We start from the raw sequence: 19,964 nt of genomic DNA on the forward strand, positions 1-19,964 counted from the left end.
TGGAATGGAAAAAATATGGCTAACCACGTAACCATACACTAAGATTTTTGTTTTAAGCCAAAATATTTAAGTATTGATAGATAGTCATATGTCGATTTTTCGTTTTAAAATTTTTATAACATAATTAACTTACAAATTAATATCCAAAGAATCTAAATTTCTATATATGGTTTGTTTTCAAATAAAACAACAAGTCTTTTATCTAAAAATTCATCTTCAAATATAATAGTCCAAAAATATGCTAGATATAGAGACATTTAGATTTGACACATAACATTATTTATGTCAAATATGCTTATTGCTCGAAGAGATGATGATTTCCTTCAAATATAGGTATTCTCCTCACTAAGGTTTCTTCTCATTATCAAGGTTCATCTATTTCTTCTTTCTTTATTCTTCTCCATTTTCCCATCTCTTTCACATTTGTTTAAAATCATGGAAAACCATTCCCCTTCTCCCGTTTACAGTCTCTAAATATTTACCCTAACTTTTTCATTAACAGGCCAATTAATTTGAAAAACTTTTATTTTATTTGTACTTCTTGGAACTTTATTTTCATGTTTAATTAACTCATTTAATTTAAATTAAAAAACATTTTAAGAGAAGTAAGGTGTCATGCGAATGAATAGACGTGTCAAAATAGACAAATAGGTCAAGTTTAGCTTAGATCATTATCAAGTTTCGATCTATTAAACCTTAACACTAACCTGATTTGTTAGCTTAATTAGATCAATAACTCTTAGTTTTAACTTGAACATGCTAACTAAACAAATTAATCTGTTAAGATTAAAATGTTCATATAAAGTTGACTTCTTCACCTGTTTGAGTATATATTTAAATTAAAATATTAAAAATAAAATAAATAACTCACAAATTATCAATTAAGTAATTTGTTGCATTCTAATTCTTCTAAACAATCCAAAATAGTTAAAATATAACAAAAAATAATACGTCTATCATCTATGATATAACTTAAAAAATAATCAAAATATTACCTTGTTATTGGTTCAGTTCTAAGTTTTTTTAGATTGACTTGCTATTAATTCAAATTTAATAATCTTTTGTCGAGTTAACCCAATAGTGACTCAAACTTATTAAGAGTGGACTAAAACTTATTAATTTTGTGTCGAATTCATATTAGATCATCGAATTATTGAATTCTAAGAATGAGTCATTTTTGGAGGCGTTTTGATTATTTTTAAGAAAGTGTGAGGACCAATATAGCAAACAATAAAATTTTGGATATATTTGAATAAAATAAAATAAAATTTAGAAAGTGTATGATCAATTTACTTAATATCATTAATAACGAAAAGTGTTGTAATTAATTCTAAAAAATTGAAAGAATTATTTGACAAAATATAAAGTTTAGGAGATATGTGAGTAAAAAAAAAGCTCAAAATTTTGAAAGTGTACAAATAATTTACCCCTAAAATGATCAAATATTCTATTTATTGTATTTGACATTAAGCTCAATGCCAAAAAGAACTTAAATATAAAAAGAAGTATGAAATAGGGGCGAGGCATGGTCCAAAAATATTGAAGGACTAAATAACAAAATTAAAAATTAGGAGTATAAAGGATGGAATAAATAAAATATTTAAACGTGACTGCAAGTTGTCGACCTCACCTAGGTCAGCCCATGAGCTTTTTAAATGGGTCGAGTCAACCTATTTACTAAAAAATCGGGCCTGAGCCAACCCTTTCAACCGTGGGTAGGGCTCGGCCCGGCCCACAGCCCCCTTGGCCAGTTTAGTGGGCCTTAGCCCACAGGCCTTGGTAAGTCGGGCCCATCGAGTCCAACCTTTTTCTAAAAATATTTTTTAAAAAATAATATATATATAAAAATTATTTTTTTAAATAATTTTTTTAAATTTTTAAATATTATTTTATTATTTTATATTTTAAAATTCTATATACCTCGTAAATTTTATTGTGAATTGATATGAAAAATAATGTACAAAAGGAGAATGTTTATTTATAATTTAAATATATAAAAAATTTAGTTTAAAAATTTTAAATATATTGACAGTTATTATTTATATATACTGTGAAATGTAGATTTTTTAACATTCAATATCAATAATTAATAAAAAATAATATAGTTAAAACAAAAAATGAGTAAAGAACGTTGGGAATAACATAAGGTCCCAATGAACCCGGCCAATAAGATCCCAATGGGCTGGGGCCTTAGACGGGTCAGGCCGTGAGCCCAAATTCTTTGGCTCGGCCCAACCTGTTTGAACAGTAATGGCCCGGGCCATGGCCTGGCCCGGCCTATCTTAGGTTGGGTGAGTCGTCCGGCCCTTTTGACATCTCTAGTGGCAACATATATTATATATAATAATAAATATTAAAAGATAATGAAATGGCATTTACGTAAATAAAAGAGGAAAGAAGGTGAAAGTGGAAGGCTGGGCGAAAACCAAAAGTTAACCATTTATACGGGAATTGCGTAGCGGAATTCTAGAACCAGAACCAAGCGAAATTCTTTTTATCTGACATAAACATTGCTCTTCCATTTTCACCTTCAACTGGATTGCAAACCCATTTTATTCCTTCTCTCTGTGTCACCGAAACCCTAATTTCATCTGGCCCTACTGCCCCCCTCTACAGCTGACTTGACAAGATCAGGTATTTGCACTCTCCCCATTCCCTTCACCTTCGCTGAATTCCCGTTTCTTTGCCTCCTCTGAATTTCAATTTCAACACAAACTCGTAACTCAATTAGATTCGCATCAATTCTGTCGAATCGAGTATTTGATCTTGTAGATTGGGTTGGTTCCTATTCAATTCTTTGTATTTTGTGATAAAAGATTGGGATTCTCGCTGCTCTGCATGAGTGGGTTTGTGTTGTTTTTGTGTTAATACGTGCTGTTTGTGTATTGAACTTGATTTCGGATTGCGATTGCGGGTTTATTGATCCTTGGATGAAGTACGTGAAAATCTAAATGTGTTTTAAAATTTGTGATGAATTGAGACTTGTTGGTCGTGTAGCTGAGAATTCCCCACTGAAGCGGTGAATTATGACTTATTTCTTGTTGTTTTGTAGCAATCGAAACAAAGGAGATACAGATGTAGAGAACAATGGACGCTAATTTGTGCGACATTAATCACCTGGATTCGGATGTCCTTTTGCCGCCGCGAAAGCGGCTTCTTGCTGGATTGAAGAAACAGAACTTTGATGGGAATTCCCACCAGCCATCAAGCTCGGGTACTTTAACTCAATTTGATGCCCATCTTAAGAACCTATTGAGATCTCATTTAAATAACCCAAATATTTCGCCCGAGGAGATTGTGAAGTCCTCGAGATCAGCTGCTGAAGCTGCAATTAAGGCGGCAGAGGCTGCAAGAGCTGCTGCTGAAGAGAAAGCTGCAATAGCAGCAAAGGCAGTTGCTACAGCCAAGAGTGCTTTGGAATTGGTAGCAAATGTTTCTGAGGAGGCACCTAGCAAAGAAAGGTACTTGAAGAAGAACAAGATGAAGAAGCATGTTCCCGTCCGAATGTTGTACAATAAGCACCAACGTGTTGAGAATTGCAGGACAGATGAAGAGTTGGCTCGTAAGTTGCATCGAGCCATGAATAGTTCCCCAAGAATTTCAAAGAACTCTTCAACTTCGGAATTAAAAACTAACAAAAATAAGAGACTGAAAGGCTTGTCTACTCTAGAAAGAGCTAGGGTTTCAAATGGTGCTATGGTGCACGAACGAAACATAGCTTCCAGAACCAATGGGAATGGAGTGATAGACAAGGTGGGTTTGGGAGTTTCCATCCAGGAGGGATATGTTGTTAGAGTAGATGAAAACACATCAGAATCCTTTAAACCAGATAGGTCAAAGATAGATAATGGGGAAGCAGAAACAGGCCACTCAAAGGAAAGGATGTTGGAATCGTCAGATGATACATGTAGCATTGGCAGAAAGAGGGGAAGAATCAAGCAGAAGAAATTGCCACTGAGCATTTGTACATTTAGGGATCGAGCAAACCCAAAGGAGGATCCAAAATCTAAGAGTTCCCCACCCACTGAAGAGAACACAGCGAAACCTACTTCAAGCAATATGCCCTTGTTTTCTGTAGGGCCCCCTCGTGATGGCGTGAGGCCGGTTGAGACAGCACCATTGTGGAAGTGTCAAGCATTCAAGGCACCCACATGTGTTAAACAAAATAAAGTCATGCAGTCATGATAAATGGCTACAAGATAGAAGTTGTTAGCCAAGGTAGAATTCATTTATGGTTTTCTTATGCATGCTTTTCCCCCTTTTTCCCTGTCTTGTTGCTTGCAATGGCTCTGTAATGATTTTGAACTTATATGAATGTAAATTTACCTGTTTGATTTCTCTCACCTTTACATCATGACATCTGTTGGTTTATTTGGCATCACACGAAGGGAATATATGAGAGGGACATTTTATGTTGTGTTTGTTTTCTATTCTGCATTTTTCTCACGCTATATGTAGATTTTAGTCATAGGGCAAAATTTTACGGTGCTAGCATTGTATCATTCAAATAATTAGTCATTGAATTGTGCTTCTCCTTGTATTCTGGAGTTGTAAATCCACACTATTTGTGGGTGCCTTTCTTCTATATATTTGCTCTTGCCTTTCTAAAAAGATAAATTCATGTCTGAATATATGCAGTGTGATTTCAGTAACATTTTTTGGTGGACTAGTCATATTGTGAATCTTGATATCCCTATCACGTCTGCCTGGGTGCCACTCCCAGTCATAGTTGCAATTCACATAATGGACACTCTTCTCTTGGGGAAACTGCTTGCACAACCAATTAGGTAAATAGCTCACAGTTGTTATATGTTATTATTTGTCATTATTTTAAGTCCTGTTTTAACTGTTGAGATGCAGACAATTAATTCTATTGTCGTTTGTTTGTTTGAATCTTTTTTAACAACCCTTGTCAGCAAATGCTTCCCATACAATAAACTGAAGGATTGTATGTCCATGAATTTAGTGATTTGTAAAATCTGTCGGTGGTTACAGTTTTTCTTCAGCAAAATGCGATTATCTTGATCTCTCAATATTTTTCCAACTTTTTTTATTTTTACTAATTATATGTTTTTCAAATTCAGAATTTAGTTCGTCCATCTGAAGGGCTGGTGTTGATTTTGATATCTGTAGTGTAACACCATCCAGAATCCTTGGGCTTTCTTGCACTGACATCATACACTATTTCTGAAAGATTTCCATGATTGGTAATAAATTCTTCTGTGGGTGTGGTTTGCTCAAAAGAGGAATCTTATATATTCTTTAGAGCATATGTCTTAAGCATCCATTAGATCTCTTTCCATAACAACATTTAGGAACAGCAAAATATAGCTTGGATCGTTGGTATTCCTTCTGGAATGCGGTAACACACGTTAGTTATAATCTATTTCAACGTATGAATTTATCATTGTGATATTTCACTATGCAAGAGAGCTTGAATCGTCTTTAAGCATTTTTACCATTCGACAAGAGAAGAGCAAGCATGTCTTGTGATGGACTTAAAAGTCCTTATTTTTGGGATGTGGGTTGAAGCGGTAACCCATGTTGGTCCCAGTATTTTTGAGCGGGTTTAATGTAAGCCAAACCATCTGTTAGGATTTTGGCAAGTTGTAATTGGTCACTGGCAATAAATGCTTATGGTTCTTCAGAAGCTATGTAATCTGTCGGGACTAAAGAATCTCGGGCCTTGGTCTTTAATGCAATTACATCAATAACATAGCAACCCTCTGTCCCAGTGAAGTCGGCTTCATCAATTCTATCTTACTAGTCATTAGTCCCTCTATGTAATACTTACCAAATTGGCAGCATATTTTTGGGTTCATTTTAGTTTTTTCCTAGAATTTGAGGATATACATTTAGACACTATACATTCTGCTTTTCATGGTGGCGAGAAAAAGAGTTTTGAGGGGTAGGTTGGGGGCTTACAGCAGTTTGTTAAATAGCGTAGTATTTCCTGTTATTGTTCTTTACTGTGCTTGTAATATATTCTATTTTCTAGAGTTTCATGTCAATTTCTCTAATCAGATAAAAGCATATCTGATACCATATGGGAGACATTCATGTTTTCTGCTTTCAGACAGGACAAGTGTAAGGTAGGTTGCGTTTGGAATGGATCATTTGATCTTTTATTTGTCATTTGAAATTTTAAAGTCTTTTATTTGCTTAGAGTTATTGAAAATATTTGAATTTGAATTCAAATTCACTTACTTAACGCAACCTGATAGACATTGGGCCCCATTTGATTTAGCTGCAATTTCTTATTCTCTGATGCCCTTTTCAATTGTTTTTGGAAAATACAACACGAACCATTTGATCATGTGTTTAGTTTAACTTCAACACAATCTGAAGTCAGAAACACCTAATAAAAGGTGTGTTCATGTTCATTACCATTCCATTTCAATTTAGATAATAATGGAATGAAAATGGGAATGGAAAGGTCAAATGGAATGAATGCTATCTTTTTTTTCTTTTTTTCTTTTTGATAGACGTAGATTTCATCAAACCCCACATGTTAGCCTAACATGGTATTGCCTAGTCTAGCAAGGAAATGGGCAGCCTGATAACCTTCCTTCAAACATGCGATCAAGAAGAGTATAATGACGATGAGACCGGCATAGGTTGTTGCTGTCTCAACACAAAGGACCCTCTTTTGTAAGGTAGAGACCAGAGAGAGTCCTGCTAGAGCTGCCGATAAGCATCTCGACTGATTTTTGATTACCACTCCAATAGCCGCTTTGCGATCTTCAGCATTGAGGGCTTCATCAAAATTAACCTTGATGAAGCGAGAGGGAGGAGGCTGAATATCATGGCCATACGTGAACTGACGAACCATCCAAATGAACCATTTTATTGCGAAGCCACCAAAGGGGCCAACATATGGTAAATAAGTAAGCCAATTGATCCGCCAAAAGAGACTCCATAGCAGCAAATGCAAATGCAAATGCAAATGCAAGATCCAGAAAAGAATCACGGGAGAAGGTGCAAGCCAAGATTTTGTAGCATGTTGATTGTCCCAAAAGAGGTGAATATTCGTTTCAAATCCCTTTCCACATAGACCCATAAGCAGGATGTATCCCTCTAATACGGCTGGCAACGTTTGTTCTACTTGTCTTGGAATTTCTTATTAAAACAACATTTGCTAATTATTGTTCATCTATTATATAATAATATAATTATATTAGAAAAATTAACATACTAATATATCATTACCACTACTCAAAATATATACATGTGTATATATATACATATATCTCTTCGCATGATATAATAAACAGAAGGGTTTTAAATTTTCAAATTATTTGATTTTTTAGGAAATTAAAAGGAGAGAAACCCTTACTAATATTATTTATGATGGATTCAAAGTACCATGATAATCCATGAAAATGGAGGTGCTAGTTGTCCATGACACAGCGTGGGCCTGGCGGGCTGGCTGCTCATTTTCATATTGTAGTAAGTAGTAAGCATTATGTATTTATTTTATTTTTTATTTTTATAAAATAACAGGGTTTGAAATTCACTTAGATTAATTGCATAGTAATCTTAATTAGATGACAATGATTTTTGTTTAGTTTACACATGTACATCAGCTAGCTTAATTAGCTATGGTGGTGGTGGCGGTGGTTATGAAGCGCGCATGTGTGGATGCGATCCAAGTCCAACCACCAGGCAGTGCTGTCAATTCTTTCTCATTGGCTGGACGCATCATCATTGTAACATCTCACTTTTTTAGATTATTCAAAAAATTTAGATCTTTTGTAATAATTACACTTTAAAATTTTTAATTTATTTTACCTCTTTAATATAATAAATTTTAAATTAATAGTCAGTCTAACACGAAATATAATCTAAATTGAACCAACATAAAGTTTCTAATGAATAGTATCTATATGTAAATCTGAATTAACTTTAAATAATAATCTAGATTTGTTTAAGACAATATAAATAAGAGTACAAAATCAAAAGATTGATAGAAGTATGTAAATAAGTCTAAAACTCTAAAAAACAAATTCATTTTTATGTCCTAGTCATGAGCAAATACCTTCTTGGATGGATTGATCATCAAATTTATATATAATATCGTCGCTCAAACATATCAATATAATTTATAACAAGCGATTTGTTTTCAAGTTTTAAAAATTCTGTAAAATAAAAAATGATAAGAAGACATAAGACATTCTTTGTGTATACACTCCAACGTTGAAGTCTGATCTTTAGAAGAAGTTGCAAAATTATTTTGCAAGGTAGAAGTATGTTATATGGGAGAATATGTTCTTTTTATTTATAGTTGAAATAGGTGGGAAGTGATAAGGATTCCTAACTTTTCGAGATTGGTATTAATCATGTTTATCTCTATCCATTACACAATTTTAAGAGAAGATCTTGAAGGTATGTTTGTATGTCTCTCCAGGAGATGTTGCAAACTCTCACGAAGCTTTTTAATTCTCCTTCATAGGAGTTTATCGAGAGGGTCTCCTAAAGACCCTTTATTTGAGAGGGTCTTTTGGGCCAATTTTATGTGCATTTTCTCCTTTCTTTGGCTCTTATACTTTGTTCTTAGCTTTTGGAGTTGAGCTTTGTGGGCTTCGTAAATGAGCCTCGACCCTTGTGTACATCACTTACTTTCACTCTTTTCTTAGGGACTCCTGAAAGGAAGAGTATTATTTTGTTAAACTTATCCTCTTAGATAGTGTTTGTTAAAATGAGCAAAATAAAGTCGGAATGCTTTCCAAACTAAGATATAGAATGATCAAGATAAAGTTAGAAAGTATTCCAAAATTTTAATCAAACTGTTTGTTAAATTTTTTAGAATGCATTAGATAACATAAACGTCATTTTTTTTTTTTATTTGTGAGGGCCAAGATATGCTTATTTTGAGGGGGATGAAGAGAGATAAGCATAACTGAAAAAATCAAGATAATAAGTTACATGACTTATTTTCTAAGAGTCACCAGATGCATTTAACAAATACATTGGAAATGACAAATATCCGAAATGTTTCTCATATCTAATATTTTCCACTCTATATTTTGGTTAACAAACACTAACTTAGGGGACTCTTTCGAAATTAGTTCTTTTACCTTTTTTAGGGAATGGTAATTTTTTTTTTTTTTTTTCATCTAAGGGTAGACTTCACCTTACCAAATCTTTATCCTTGGTTGATCCAACAACTATCATTTTTCAAGGTTTTTTCATTAGGCAATCTAGATTGCCGCACCTTCTGTTATTTCGTTTTATGAGATCTTCCTATAAAATGGGACCTTAGTTATTTTCTTGTTTTCACTTTTCATCAAAGTGAATTCTTCAAGGTTCTTAATATCCTTCGAAAATTTTCCTTGCAAGTCTCCTACAAACTCTCTTAGTCTTCTGCAGACTTTCCCAGTCTTCCACAAAGTCTCTAGATTTTTGTATTCTTTTGGGTAAGTTTTTTTATATGAGCGATGGTGAGAATGAAGCAAGCTCGAAAACTTGCCACTTCTTAGAATGCACAATTGATTATAGGTATGGTTCTCATTTTTCAGTAGCAAATCTCGCGAGAGTTCATATGCTATATCCTTTCCCCCAAGGGTTCATGTGTTATATCCTATAACGAATGGGGCCTAGCTAGTGGACTTCTCGATTTTATACCACCAAAGCAGAGTGGTGGCCATCCTAAAACTTTTTAGTTATTTTTACCGAGTGTAGAGTATAGGTGTCAAAAGGGCCGGCCCGGCCCGGTCCGGTCCAGCCCGAGTCGGCCCACGAGCTTTTTAAACGGGTCGGGCCGGCCCTTTTACTAAAAAGGCCGGGCCGGGCCCGGGCCCTTTTGTCATTGATAGGGCCCGGCCCGGCCCACGGCCCCCCTACAAAGGGGCCGGGCCAGGCCAGCCCGTGGGCTAGAGGGCCGGGCCGGGCGGGCCCACAGGGCCTAGGAGGCTGGGCCCGGTGGGCCCGGCCCTTTTTTTTCTTTTTTTAAATAATTTTTTTAAAAATAATACATATAATATATACATATATAAATATCAAAATAATACATATATAAAAATTAATTTGTTTCTTTTTAAAATATTTTCTATCTTAATTCTTAAGTTTTAAATATTATTTCATTATTTTATATTTCAAAATTCTATATGCCTTATAATTTTTCTTGTGAATTGATATGAAAAATAATGTACATATAAAAAAGAGAATGTTTATTTATAATTTAAATATATAAAAAATTTAACTTAAAAATTTTAAATAAATTAATTGATGGTTATTATTTATATATATTGCGAAATTAATTTTTTTAGTATCCAATATCAATAATTACTAAAGAATAACAAAATTAAAAAAAAATGAATAAGGGCCTTACTGGCCCATAAGGGCCCAACGGGCCACGGGCGGGGCCGTGGGCCCAATTTCTTTGGCCCAGCCCGACCCCCCAATGGGGGCCGGGCTCGGCCTGGCCCGTATGAACAGTAACGGGCTGGGCGGCCCGTGGGCCGCCCAGCCCTTTTGACACCTCTAGTGTAGAGGATCGACCAACATGTGGATTTCTTAACCCTTCAACGATTTTTGAAAATTAGCAAGCTTTTTGCCAACCTTCCTAACTAGGTCGATGACTTAAGGCTGGGTGGTTTATGGTGAGACCCTTAACAGGCTAGAACACCCTTCTTTAATGGTGCTTGGATGAAAATAGAGAGAGAGAGAGAGAGGGGGGTATATGTAGCTCACATGCGTCTTCTCAAGGATGTTCGCTTATGTTACCACGAGGCCATTGCATGGCTTGTCCCATGAAATTTTCTTACTTTTTGTGAGGTGTTAACTGGTGGGAACATAGTCGCGACCATATAGGGTATTCTTATAGCAATTGCTCAAGTTACCACTGTTTTTCCAGCATATCTGGTTGTGGATGAGGGTTCTTTGATTAACTCTCTAACTGAAGGAGACAATTCTCCTTTGGACTCCATTAAGGTTCTTCTAGGGGTGATGTTCCTTTCAAGTATTTATCTCAGAAGCACACATTTATCCTCATAAATTTTTGGTTTAGAGATATTCTTTCATATGTAGCCTAGCCCATTAGTCAGTTATTTTGTTGCATACAAGCTTACATTTTAGGAGGGGGTTATTAGGTTGGCTTCGCTTCTCAATCCTTTGAGAGAACTTGTTTTGTTGAAGGATTCTTGTATAACTGCGTGCATTTACAGTGAATCCTTGATTTTTATAACCTATTGGTTCAATAGAAATTCAAGTTTTCATGACCTCTGCATGTCTTAACAGCTTTGTGCACATCTTGTCTTCTGATTGAGATTAAGACAATCCTAATGTCGTATTAAACTTAATTAGGGTTTAACCACAAAGTTCAAGGTTTTTCACACTTAGTCCTATAGTTCTTGTTATTGTGTGTTGTCATAATGAGCCCCCAACTTCTTTTTTGAAACATTGGTTTACATAGCTCATTGAATGTTTTAGCAACCTTCAACTCTTAGGATGATGACTCCTAGATCATTCTCAAGCATTTTTTACTTTTGATGTTAGAATTTTTTGTCCATTCATCCTTTATTTTCATTGGTGAACACCTAAATCATTTTTGTGCATTTTTTACTTATGATGTTGGTTTGTGTGTTCACCAATCTTTCAATCTTTCTATGTATTTATTACCTTGAAAAACAAGATATACAAAAAATAGACTACAATAGGGTGAAAGTTTTTTATTCCGGTAATCATATATCATAAGGTAAATACAAATTCAAATGATTTGTATTTCAAATCTTGTCTATTTTACTTTCCTAAAGCATTTGTAGTATATAGGTGTTGGGCTTAATCATCTTTTGGATTCTATATAGCCTAGCACGTAGTTTCCCTTCTTTTCTAAGGGCATTGGTAATTGACTTTTGTATTATAAGATCTCCATTTTTCAATGATTAGCTTCTTACCCTTGAATTATAGTAGTTTGTCACATTCCTGTGATAGGCAACTAGTTAGATAGGCATTTGATCATTTTCTTCTTTTAAGAGGTCCAAGTTTTCCTTTAGGGTTTTAGAGTTTGCTTCCTCATTGAATTCTCCCAACCAAAGGGATCCAAAATTATCTTGATAGGAATTAGTATCTTTGTCCCATAAGCAAGGTTAAATGTGTCTCGCTAATAGAAACTCTCTAATTGTTCAATATACCTATGGTATGAAGGGTAAGCTCATCCACCCAAGCTTCCTTGGCCTTTTTTAAGTGAGTCTTAAGCCTATGCAGAATAGTCATATTACTAACTTTTTTTTGCCCATTAGTTTTAAGATATATCATTGAAGCTATTTGTCCACCTATTCTATCTTGCAAGTTGACGGATCATGACAAATAATATAGTGATAAGTAGAGCGTCATACTCACGAGAATTGGCTAATGATTTCTACTTTAACCACACTTAACCTTAATAAGACACACATAACTATAACTAAATCACTAATAGAAAAATCCAAAAATAACTCTTTTAGTTTTGAAACTCAGAAGTCGAAGGCACTAGGGGTCATGAATCCACTTTCACTCTTGATATGGTTTAATCTTGCAGTACTCGAGTTTGTTAATTCTTGCATTGAGTTGAAAATCAATAATCCTATAACAATCAAAAGTTTCGATCGATGGTCAATTGATTTTATGCATATATATGAGATTAATTATCTCTAATCAACCTACGAATATATAGACATGCGCTTACCCTTAGTGATCACCTCCATATGATTTCACAAGACATAATGGTATCTCTATTTATTATCGGACCTTATGTTGTTTCTTACCATGTGCTAATTTGTATTGAATCTTTCGAAAACAATATGAATCACAAACACATTTTAATGGTGATCAAGCATCAAACGGAATAAGAGTATAATAACAATCAACTCAAGAGACAAGATTATAGCAAAATCGAATACTTTGAATTAAACCAGCAATGAACGAGGTTTCATCATTCACTCTAATTACAAAACACCTAGCTTAACATGATTTCAATCAATGATAGAACAAAAAAAACGGAAGTCATGATCTGGAATAGAAGAAAGAACATAAAAAAATACAACCAAACAGTTGAGTTCTTCAAAGTTTCATTCTTTCTTCTTCGACTTTTCTTTGTCTTCGTCCAAAATGTCCCCCAAATATTCCAAGAATCATTATTTATATAGTGCTTTTTAGGTTTTCAGAGTCCTGCACCTTGAAGGAGTTCATCCCCATTTGATTTGGAAGGAAACAGGCTTAAAACGATCTTTTCACGAAGCTTTGAGCCCCACTGCAATTCTATCGCAGAATGCTTACTGCGGCAGAACCGTGAGCTTCAGTAAAGATATCCAACTATAGTCCTACTGCTGAATGTATTCCGCATTAGGACCGTGAGCTCCAGTAACTTCCTTCCACAGCGATCCAATCACATAATGTATATCGCGTTAGGATCATGAGCTCCAACAACTTAACCTCTCAACTCTTAAACTTCTATATTTTCATCTCGCTGCTTTGTGACTTCCTCAACATCAACCCCGAATAGATGTCCATCCATGCCTTCCAAATCGGGTTCAACTCTAATCATACACTAGAATAATTATTCCTACTCTAACTATCTTCAAATGAGTTTATCACTTACATAACCACATATAGAATCAAATTAAGTAAAAATTATGCCCATTAAATAAATAAATGCTAAATTTATAGGTCAAAATAAGTGTATAAAAGACACTTATCACTATTTTTAATTGTATTCCCAAGTGTTTATAGAATGTTTTGAAAGCTTCACAATCAAATTGCTTTCTATAACATCTTTTCACACCATTGATTTCATTTTCATCTCAATAATGGTGGATTGATTTCATTTTCATCTCAATAATGGTGGTTAAGGCTTCCGGCCCCACCCATTTTGTGAAGTAATTGGTGGTGAAAAGAAGGAATTTTCACTGGCCTATTGCTCGTGGAAAAAGATCTAAAATATCCAATCCCTACAGTGCGAATAAAGTTGGTTGAAAAATGTTCTAATTTGTGAATATGGACATAAAGTGGATTGGAGTATACCTCTTAACATTTATCACATGTTTAACTTTTTTCAAGACATCGTTTTTAATGTTGGCCAAAAAATATATGCTCTTAGTACGTTGGCTATCAATGCTCTTGACCCTAGATGTTCACAAATTCCCTCATGAGTCTACGTCAAAGCATACTTTGCTTCTTGGGGACCAAGATATTTGAGTAGGAACATGGTGAAGACTTTCTTATACAACATTCTGTTAATAATAATAATAATAGTAACCATGCTTCTCGAACTCACAAAGAAAAGCTTTAAAGAGTTATCAACTCTCAAAACACCATGTCACCAATATTTATATTCTTTGATCTTTAATATAATGAATTTTGTGTCTTCTAATCACCAACACTAGCAGGGGCAGGAGAGAATAAAAATGATAATAAAACATATACAAATAATCAAAAATAAGTACAAAATTATCAAACAATATGTTAAATTTCATATTTCTTTAAATGAAAACTGAAAGCACCATGAAATGGTCCATTGGTTTTCGAATTGCAGCAAACCACTTTACTCCATTACATTCCTTCGATAAACCCTATGGTAAATCGTTTCGAAGAATTTTTTTTCTAAGACGGTACAGTTAGCAAGCAAGAACGAAATTCTAAAAATATTTTTGTAAATGCAAAGATGAAAAAAGGAAGACGAGAATAATGATGTCTTTTGGTTTCAAGAACAAAGAAAAGTAGGAGGAGGGGATGGAAAAACAATAACCAAAACATGTTTGGGTGACATGTTCACCAGAATCCTTTCGTGTATACAAAGCTAAAAATCTCAATAGTAGTAACATGTCTGTCAAATTTCTCTATTTGAGGTAATTTCTCACAAAAGTAAGCGTTCACTATGCTACATATATTTGTTAATTAAGAGTCAAAGTGTTAAAAAAATAAATCTCAAGCAAAGTCATCCAGGTGGAGGGAGGGACACGAGCAGAAAATAAAACCTTTGATCCCTTCTTCACTTTCCCACCTTATTCCGAAGGGTGCTCATTTCAACATCCAGTTTTCTGGAACTAGATTCAGTCAGACCCCGTTCACGTTCGGATTCCTGAGGTCGAGCCACGGGTGTTGCAGACACAGCTGAGCGGTTGGCCTCTTCTCTGGTGAAAAATCCAGGAGGGGAGTGAGAAACTCAGACAACTCCTGAGCATCACTCTCTTCAAATTTAAATTTATCGATCAGCAATCTGTCCAGCGACGAGTATTTCAGCCTCCGGATCCTCTTCAGATCCCCATGTCTGTCAAAGTAATCTTTGGATCGGGCTCCCCCTATGGCTATCTGTTTTCTCCAAATAGAGAAGGTAAACCCATCATCACATGTTTCAGTAAAGCAGAAGAAAGGGGATAATTTGTTTGACTCACCTTCCGTGGCATCTTTCCAAGCACTTCCATCATTTGAGCAAGGTGATCCTGGGGAAGTGCAAAAATAACTTCTTTAAAACAAAATTCAACTACACTTAATTCTTATAACTCATCTATTCACATAAATGGTTTCTTCAGAAACTCAGTGACAAGAATAATCAAGGGATACTAAATAGTCACCACACAATCAACTAAGTAGTTATCCTAAACAGAGCATTCAGTTTGCAGTTACACTTCTCACCACGTTGAAACAATTAATTAGCAAGCCATATACAACGGCATGCCAAGCCTTAACAATGTTAGCCGAGAAAATTAACAAGTTATTATGTTGAAAAAAAAAATCCCAATAAGGGGTTTTAGAGAGCAAGTGTAACATGAAGGCTTCTTCTGTTCATCTTTGTCAACACAGCAAATTGCACGTACGTCAAAATTGATATCAACTCCACAGGCATTATCACGCCCAGAACAGATCATATAATGAAATTGCAGCATCATGAGATTTCCTTGTATCTTTTCTCTTACTCCCCTTCAGCAGGAGGGGGCACTGGGGGAGAGTGCATAGAGCATTTCAATGATTCTAAGCAACAAAATTTGGCATTATACTACTACAGTAAATCAGGAATATGAAAAGCTATAATACCTCCTCATCACTAAATCCTTGTCCACCCTTGGGAGTAAACAACATTTCTCCTGTAGCAAGCTCAAAGGTGATGCAAGCAAATGACCACATATCAACAGAGGAGGAGTAACCAGAACGAAGTATAACTTCAGGGGCCCTATACTGCATTGTTTGAATTTCCTCTGGGAACTGCTTATCAGCCCAGCATGCATTTCCAAAATCCACAACCTTACACCTCATATCAATCCCATCCAAGCATCTTTCTGGTTTTGGAGTCATTCCGGTCACTCCCATTGAAGCTCTTCTTTCTGACATCCTAGCCACTGCCCTCCTTGCCCTCCTTTTTAACTTTTTCTCAATAAAGTTTGTGGTGAATCCACCATTTGAACTTCCCTCGGGCCTTTCAAGGATTGGGGTAAAACCAGACCTTATTGGATCTTTGGCAGGATCAATAGTGGAAAAAAGAAGAATATTTTCAAGCTTTAGGTCTGTGTGTATTATTCCGAGTTCTCTGTGCAGGTAATCCAACCCAATCAAAATGCATTTGCAAATCTCTCTAACTTTATTCAACTCAAGGCCTTTATAACGGTTATATTTGATCAGGCGGAGCAGGCTATCGCCAAGAAACTCAAGGACCATGCACAAATGCTGTCCATTTGGGCCTATATGCTTGAAGTGATCTACTAATCGTACAACAAACTTACTATTTGAGGGGTCACCATCAGCAATAGCAGAAAGAACTTCAATCTCATGTAAAGCAGCTTGAGCAAATTGGGGTGCACTTTTCTGGATCTTGAGTGCAACGTAACTCTACAAGGATTAAAAACAACAGCAGCATCAGCACTAGTGTCCAGACAAAGATAAAGTAGTTGATGTTCAGGAATCTCAAACACACACATATACAACAAAAGTTTTCTTCCTCTTCTTTTGTAAATGCGCAGCATCCCTTGGTGCCTCTTTAATGATATTTTTATCCGAAAAAAATAAAGAAATCTTTAGAACACAAAAGGGGAAAAAAAGACAAAGATGGAAATCAGCACATAGTCAAAAGTTCTAAAAGACACCATTCTCACGAGCATGGTTATTAAAACCAGACCGATCATCCAGCCATCAAGGTACTGGTTTACCACTTGAATCGTTGGTTCAGACATTCATATATCAAATATGATAAATTAATAATGACAGTGTCCAAGTTATATGCACACTAATTAAAATCACATTTAAAAACTATTAAAATAATATAAAAGCATTTATCACTAATTAAATATTTAAATTTCATCATTACAGAACTACTTAAAAACAGGAAAAAAATAATTAATGTTCATTATCACAATACATGCAAATAGTGATATAAACTTTTAATACAATAAGCTAAATGCAAAATATAGTAAACTAAAGCACTGTACCTGCAGCTGCCAAGGCACTGCATTTTGGCTAACATTTTAATTAATTAAATGGTTTTACTTTTTAATATGAATATATACAAATTATAAAAAAATCAAACATATAAAATGATATTACCAATTATGTAATGTATTTTTTTTTCTTAACTCTTAGCTCACATATTTAATTATTATGTATGTATTTATTTAATAAAATTACATTTTGGTTCAACCACAGTCCAAATGTTAACCCTTACCCATCTCCCCTTTCTGTTTCAATGTCTGGTCCGGTTGTTAAAATATTGGATTTTACTACCTTGTCTTGCCAGAAATTACAAAACACTGTATCTATGAACTATCTATCTTTGTCCAGTTCGGTTCAAGTTTAACATATGATGCATGAGAGAGAGAAGAGAGTTATGACCACCTTACTGAACAAGCAAAAAAAAACATCATTTAATATAGTACAGAAGAAGAAAGTGTCCACCACCTTACAGACCAAGAAAACAAAATGGCTATGAATGGCCCTGAAAATTTTAGATACTTATCTTCCAATAAAAGCTTCATATGTCTCTAAAGCATCAAAATATATGTAATGCAAATCTGATCATGTCCAACCACATTCTTCCTCAAATACTTCATAATAAAACACAATTATACCATTCAGATTCTACTGGAAGCCCAAAAACAACTTTTCTTTTATTATGAATATTTGTTCATATGGATTAATTAACATCTCGTTTCAACAAATTGGCAATTTTCCTTGTTCCACTGCTTAAGACTGGCAGTGTCATAAACTCCAAATTCCATGACTGATATTTATCCAACCCAGAACTTTAAAGTATCCTGAAGTACCAAAGGAGGCTGATGTGGCTTATCAGAACACTGGGCTGCTGACATGTCTCTCATAGACAGCCCACTATTGAACTAGCACAATGTTGAGCACTATAAAGTAGGTTGTAATTGCTTTTCTTTTTCTTTTCTCCCCCTTCTTGAGCATTGGTAGCAACGGTAATATTAATCCTTTGTCATATAAAGGTCTTGGGTTCAAGTTGTGAAAACAACCGTTGCAAAAAACCAAGGAGAACGCCATGTGCAAATACAACCATTCACTTACCCTAGCAAAAGAGAAAGCCTAATGCATTAGGGATGCCCCTTTTCTTGAACTCAGGTAATTGGTTGTTAACAAGAAGAAATGAGATAGAAGGGAAATTGCTCTCGGATCAATGTAACCAAGGCCAATGGTCCTAGTTGTAGGTAAACTAGAAATAGTGTCGCATACGGTATCCTTATCCCACGATGACATGTTCTCAATGCATGCCTATATTAACCCGTAAAGAAATTTATTTCTTGCACTTAAGTTCATGATATTCATTCCGAACTTAGTCAATCCTACCAGAACCACACCACTATGCAAAACTGTAAGACTAAAGGTGGATTTGTTATGTTTGAATATCTAGTATCCAGAGAAACTTTCAAGGAATATAAAACAAAATATGAGGCAACCAAAATAACACAGCCAGGAATTCACATTCACCCAGCGGCAAGCAAATACGTAAAAGGGCGCAACGAAGATATATGCATACAATGGAAATGGAAAAAAGCAGGTTAAGAAATTACCAAAACAAGTTACAAAAATTAACTCCTTCCTTATAAATAGTTTCCAAAGACGAAAGATTCGTTAATTACCGACGAATCGACCGATCACACGTCAGAAATCTCACCGATTCACTCACGAAATGAGGCATAAATACAAATAGAAAACAAACAAGATCACCAAAAAGTCCAAAACACAAGCGTGGCATAGATTCAACGCAAAGTCAACTTAGAGCGATCGAGAAAGGGCGTACGGAGGAACGAGTGTCGTAAGCGAGCCAGACGGTGGAGAACTCGCCCCAGCCGAGCTTCCTCTGCGCAATGTAGCGGCCGCCGGAGAAGGTGTCGCCGGCCCTAACCGCGTGGTAGCCACCCTTGCGATAGGAGTCCATGCCCTCCTCCTCCTCCTCCGAGCCGCTCGAGGACGACGAACACGCCATGATCGCTGCTTTCCGCTCTCCAATCGTGCGATTTCACGCCTTCCGCTTTGGATCACGAATCGAATCGATCGATTTCGTCTGTTCGTAATGATTAATAAGTTAGAGATGGAGCGTGAAAAGGAAAAAAAATATGCAGATGTGTATATATACAAGAGACGAGGCAACCTCCACTTTTCTCTCCCTCTTATTTCTGGTTCTTCGGTCTTTCCTTGCATCTTCCTTTTGAAAAAGCCGGTGCTTTTTAGTTGCCGGTTTTGCCCCTCGGCCCTTGGCTTCGGCTTGCAATTAGGTGCAGTGGAGGAGTCTGCTATGCTGATTGCTGAGCAGCGTTGATCTGTGTCGGCCGACGGCTCCCTTTCTTTTATGATTTTTAGGCAACGTTCATCATTGCTGTATTATTTTATTTATTTATTTATGATTTTATATATTATTTTACTTTATTTTTAAGTAAAATATATTTATCAGATTCTATTTTTAACATTTAAATGATTTATTATAAGTTCTTATATACACGCAAATATATAAATAGGTAATTTATTGCCCTTTTTTTTTCCTTTAT

At 35.3% G+C, this 19,964-nt stretch overlaps 2 protein-coding genes across 3 annotated transcripts; one reads left to right on the plus strand and one right to left on the minus strand.

Annotated features, from left to right (window-relative positions):
- The first annotated feature begins 2,471 nt into the window (after window positions 1-2,471).
- On the plus strand, window positions 2,472-4,343 carry LOC127803064 (uncharacterized). The gene is made up of 2 exons (XM_052339072.1): window positions 2,472-2,634; window positions 3,053-4,343. Exon 2 carries the CDS (start codon window positions 3,088-3,090, stop codon window positions 4,183-4,185), a length of 1,098 nt encoding a protein of 365 aa, XP_052195032.1. The 5' UTR covers window positions 2,472-2,634; window positions 3,053-3,087; the 3' UTR covers window positions 4,186-4,343.
- Window positions 4,344-14,707: 10,364 nt separating this feature from the next.
- On the minus strand, window positions 14,708-19,723 carry LOC127804916 (uncharacterized). 2 transcript variants are annotated; one of them, XM_052342016.1, is made up of 5 exons: window positions 19,571-19,723; window positions 19,220-19,483; window positions 16,009-16,797; window positions 15,369-15,416; window positions 14,708-15,285 (listed from the first exon to the last, which is right to left on the minus strand). In XM_052342016.1, the coding sequence occupies exons 2-5, from the start codon at window positions 19,403-19,405 to the stop codon at window positions 15,031-15,033; spliced, it is 1,278 nt and encodes a 425-aa protein (XP_052197976.1). In that variant the 5' UTR covers window positions 19,406-19,483; window positions 19,571-19,723; the 3' UTR covers window positions 14,708-15,030. The 2 variants fall into 2 exon arrangements, with proteins under 2 accessions (XP_052197976.1, XP_052197974.1); XM_052342014.1 differs by lacking the exon at window positions 19,571-19,723 and having other exon boundaries at window positions 19,220-19,564.
- Between the last annotated feature and the right edge of the window lie 241 nt (window positions 19,724-19,964).

The sequence above is a fragment of the Diospyros lotus genome, chromosome 6 (assembly GCF_014633365.1).
Source record: "Diospyros lotus cultivar Yz01 chromosome 6, ASM1463336v1, whole genome shotgun sequence".
In the NCBI taxonomy this organism is placed as follows: Eukaryota; Viridiplantae; Streptophyta; class Magnoliopsida; order Ericales; family Ebenaceae; genus Diospyros; species Diospyros lotus.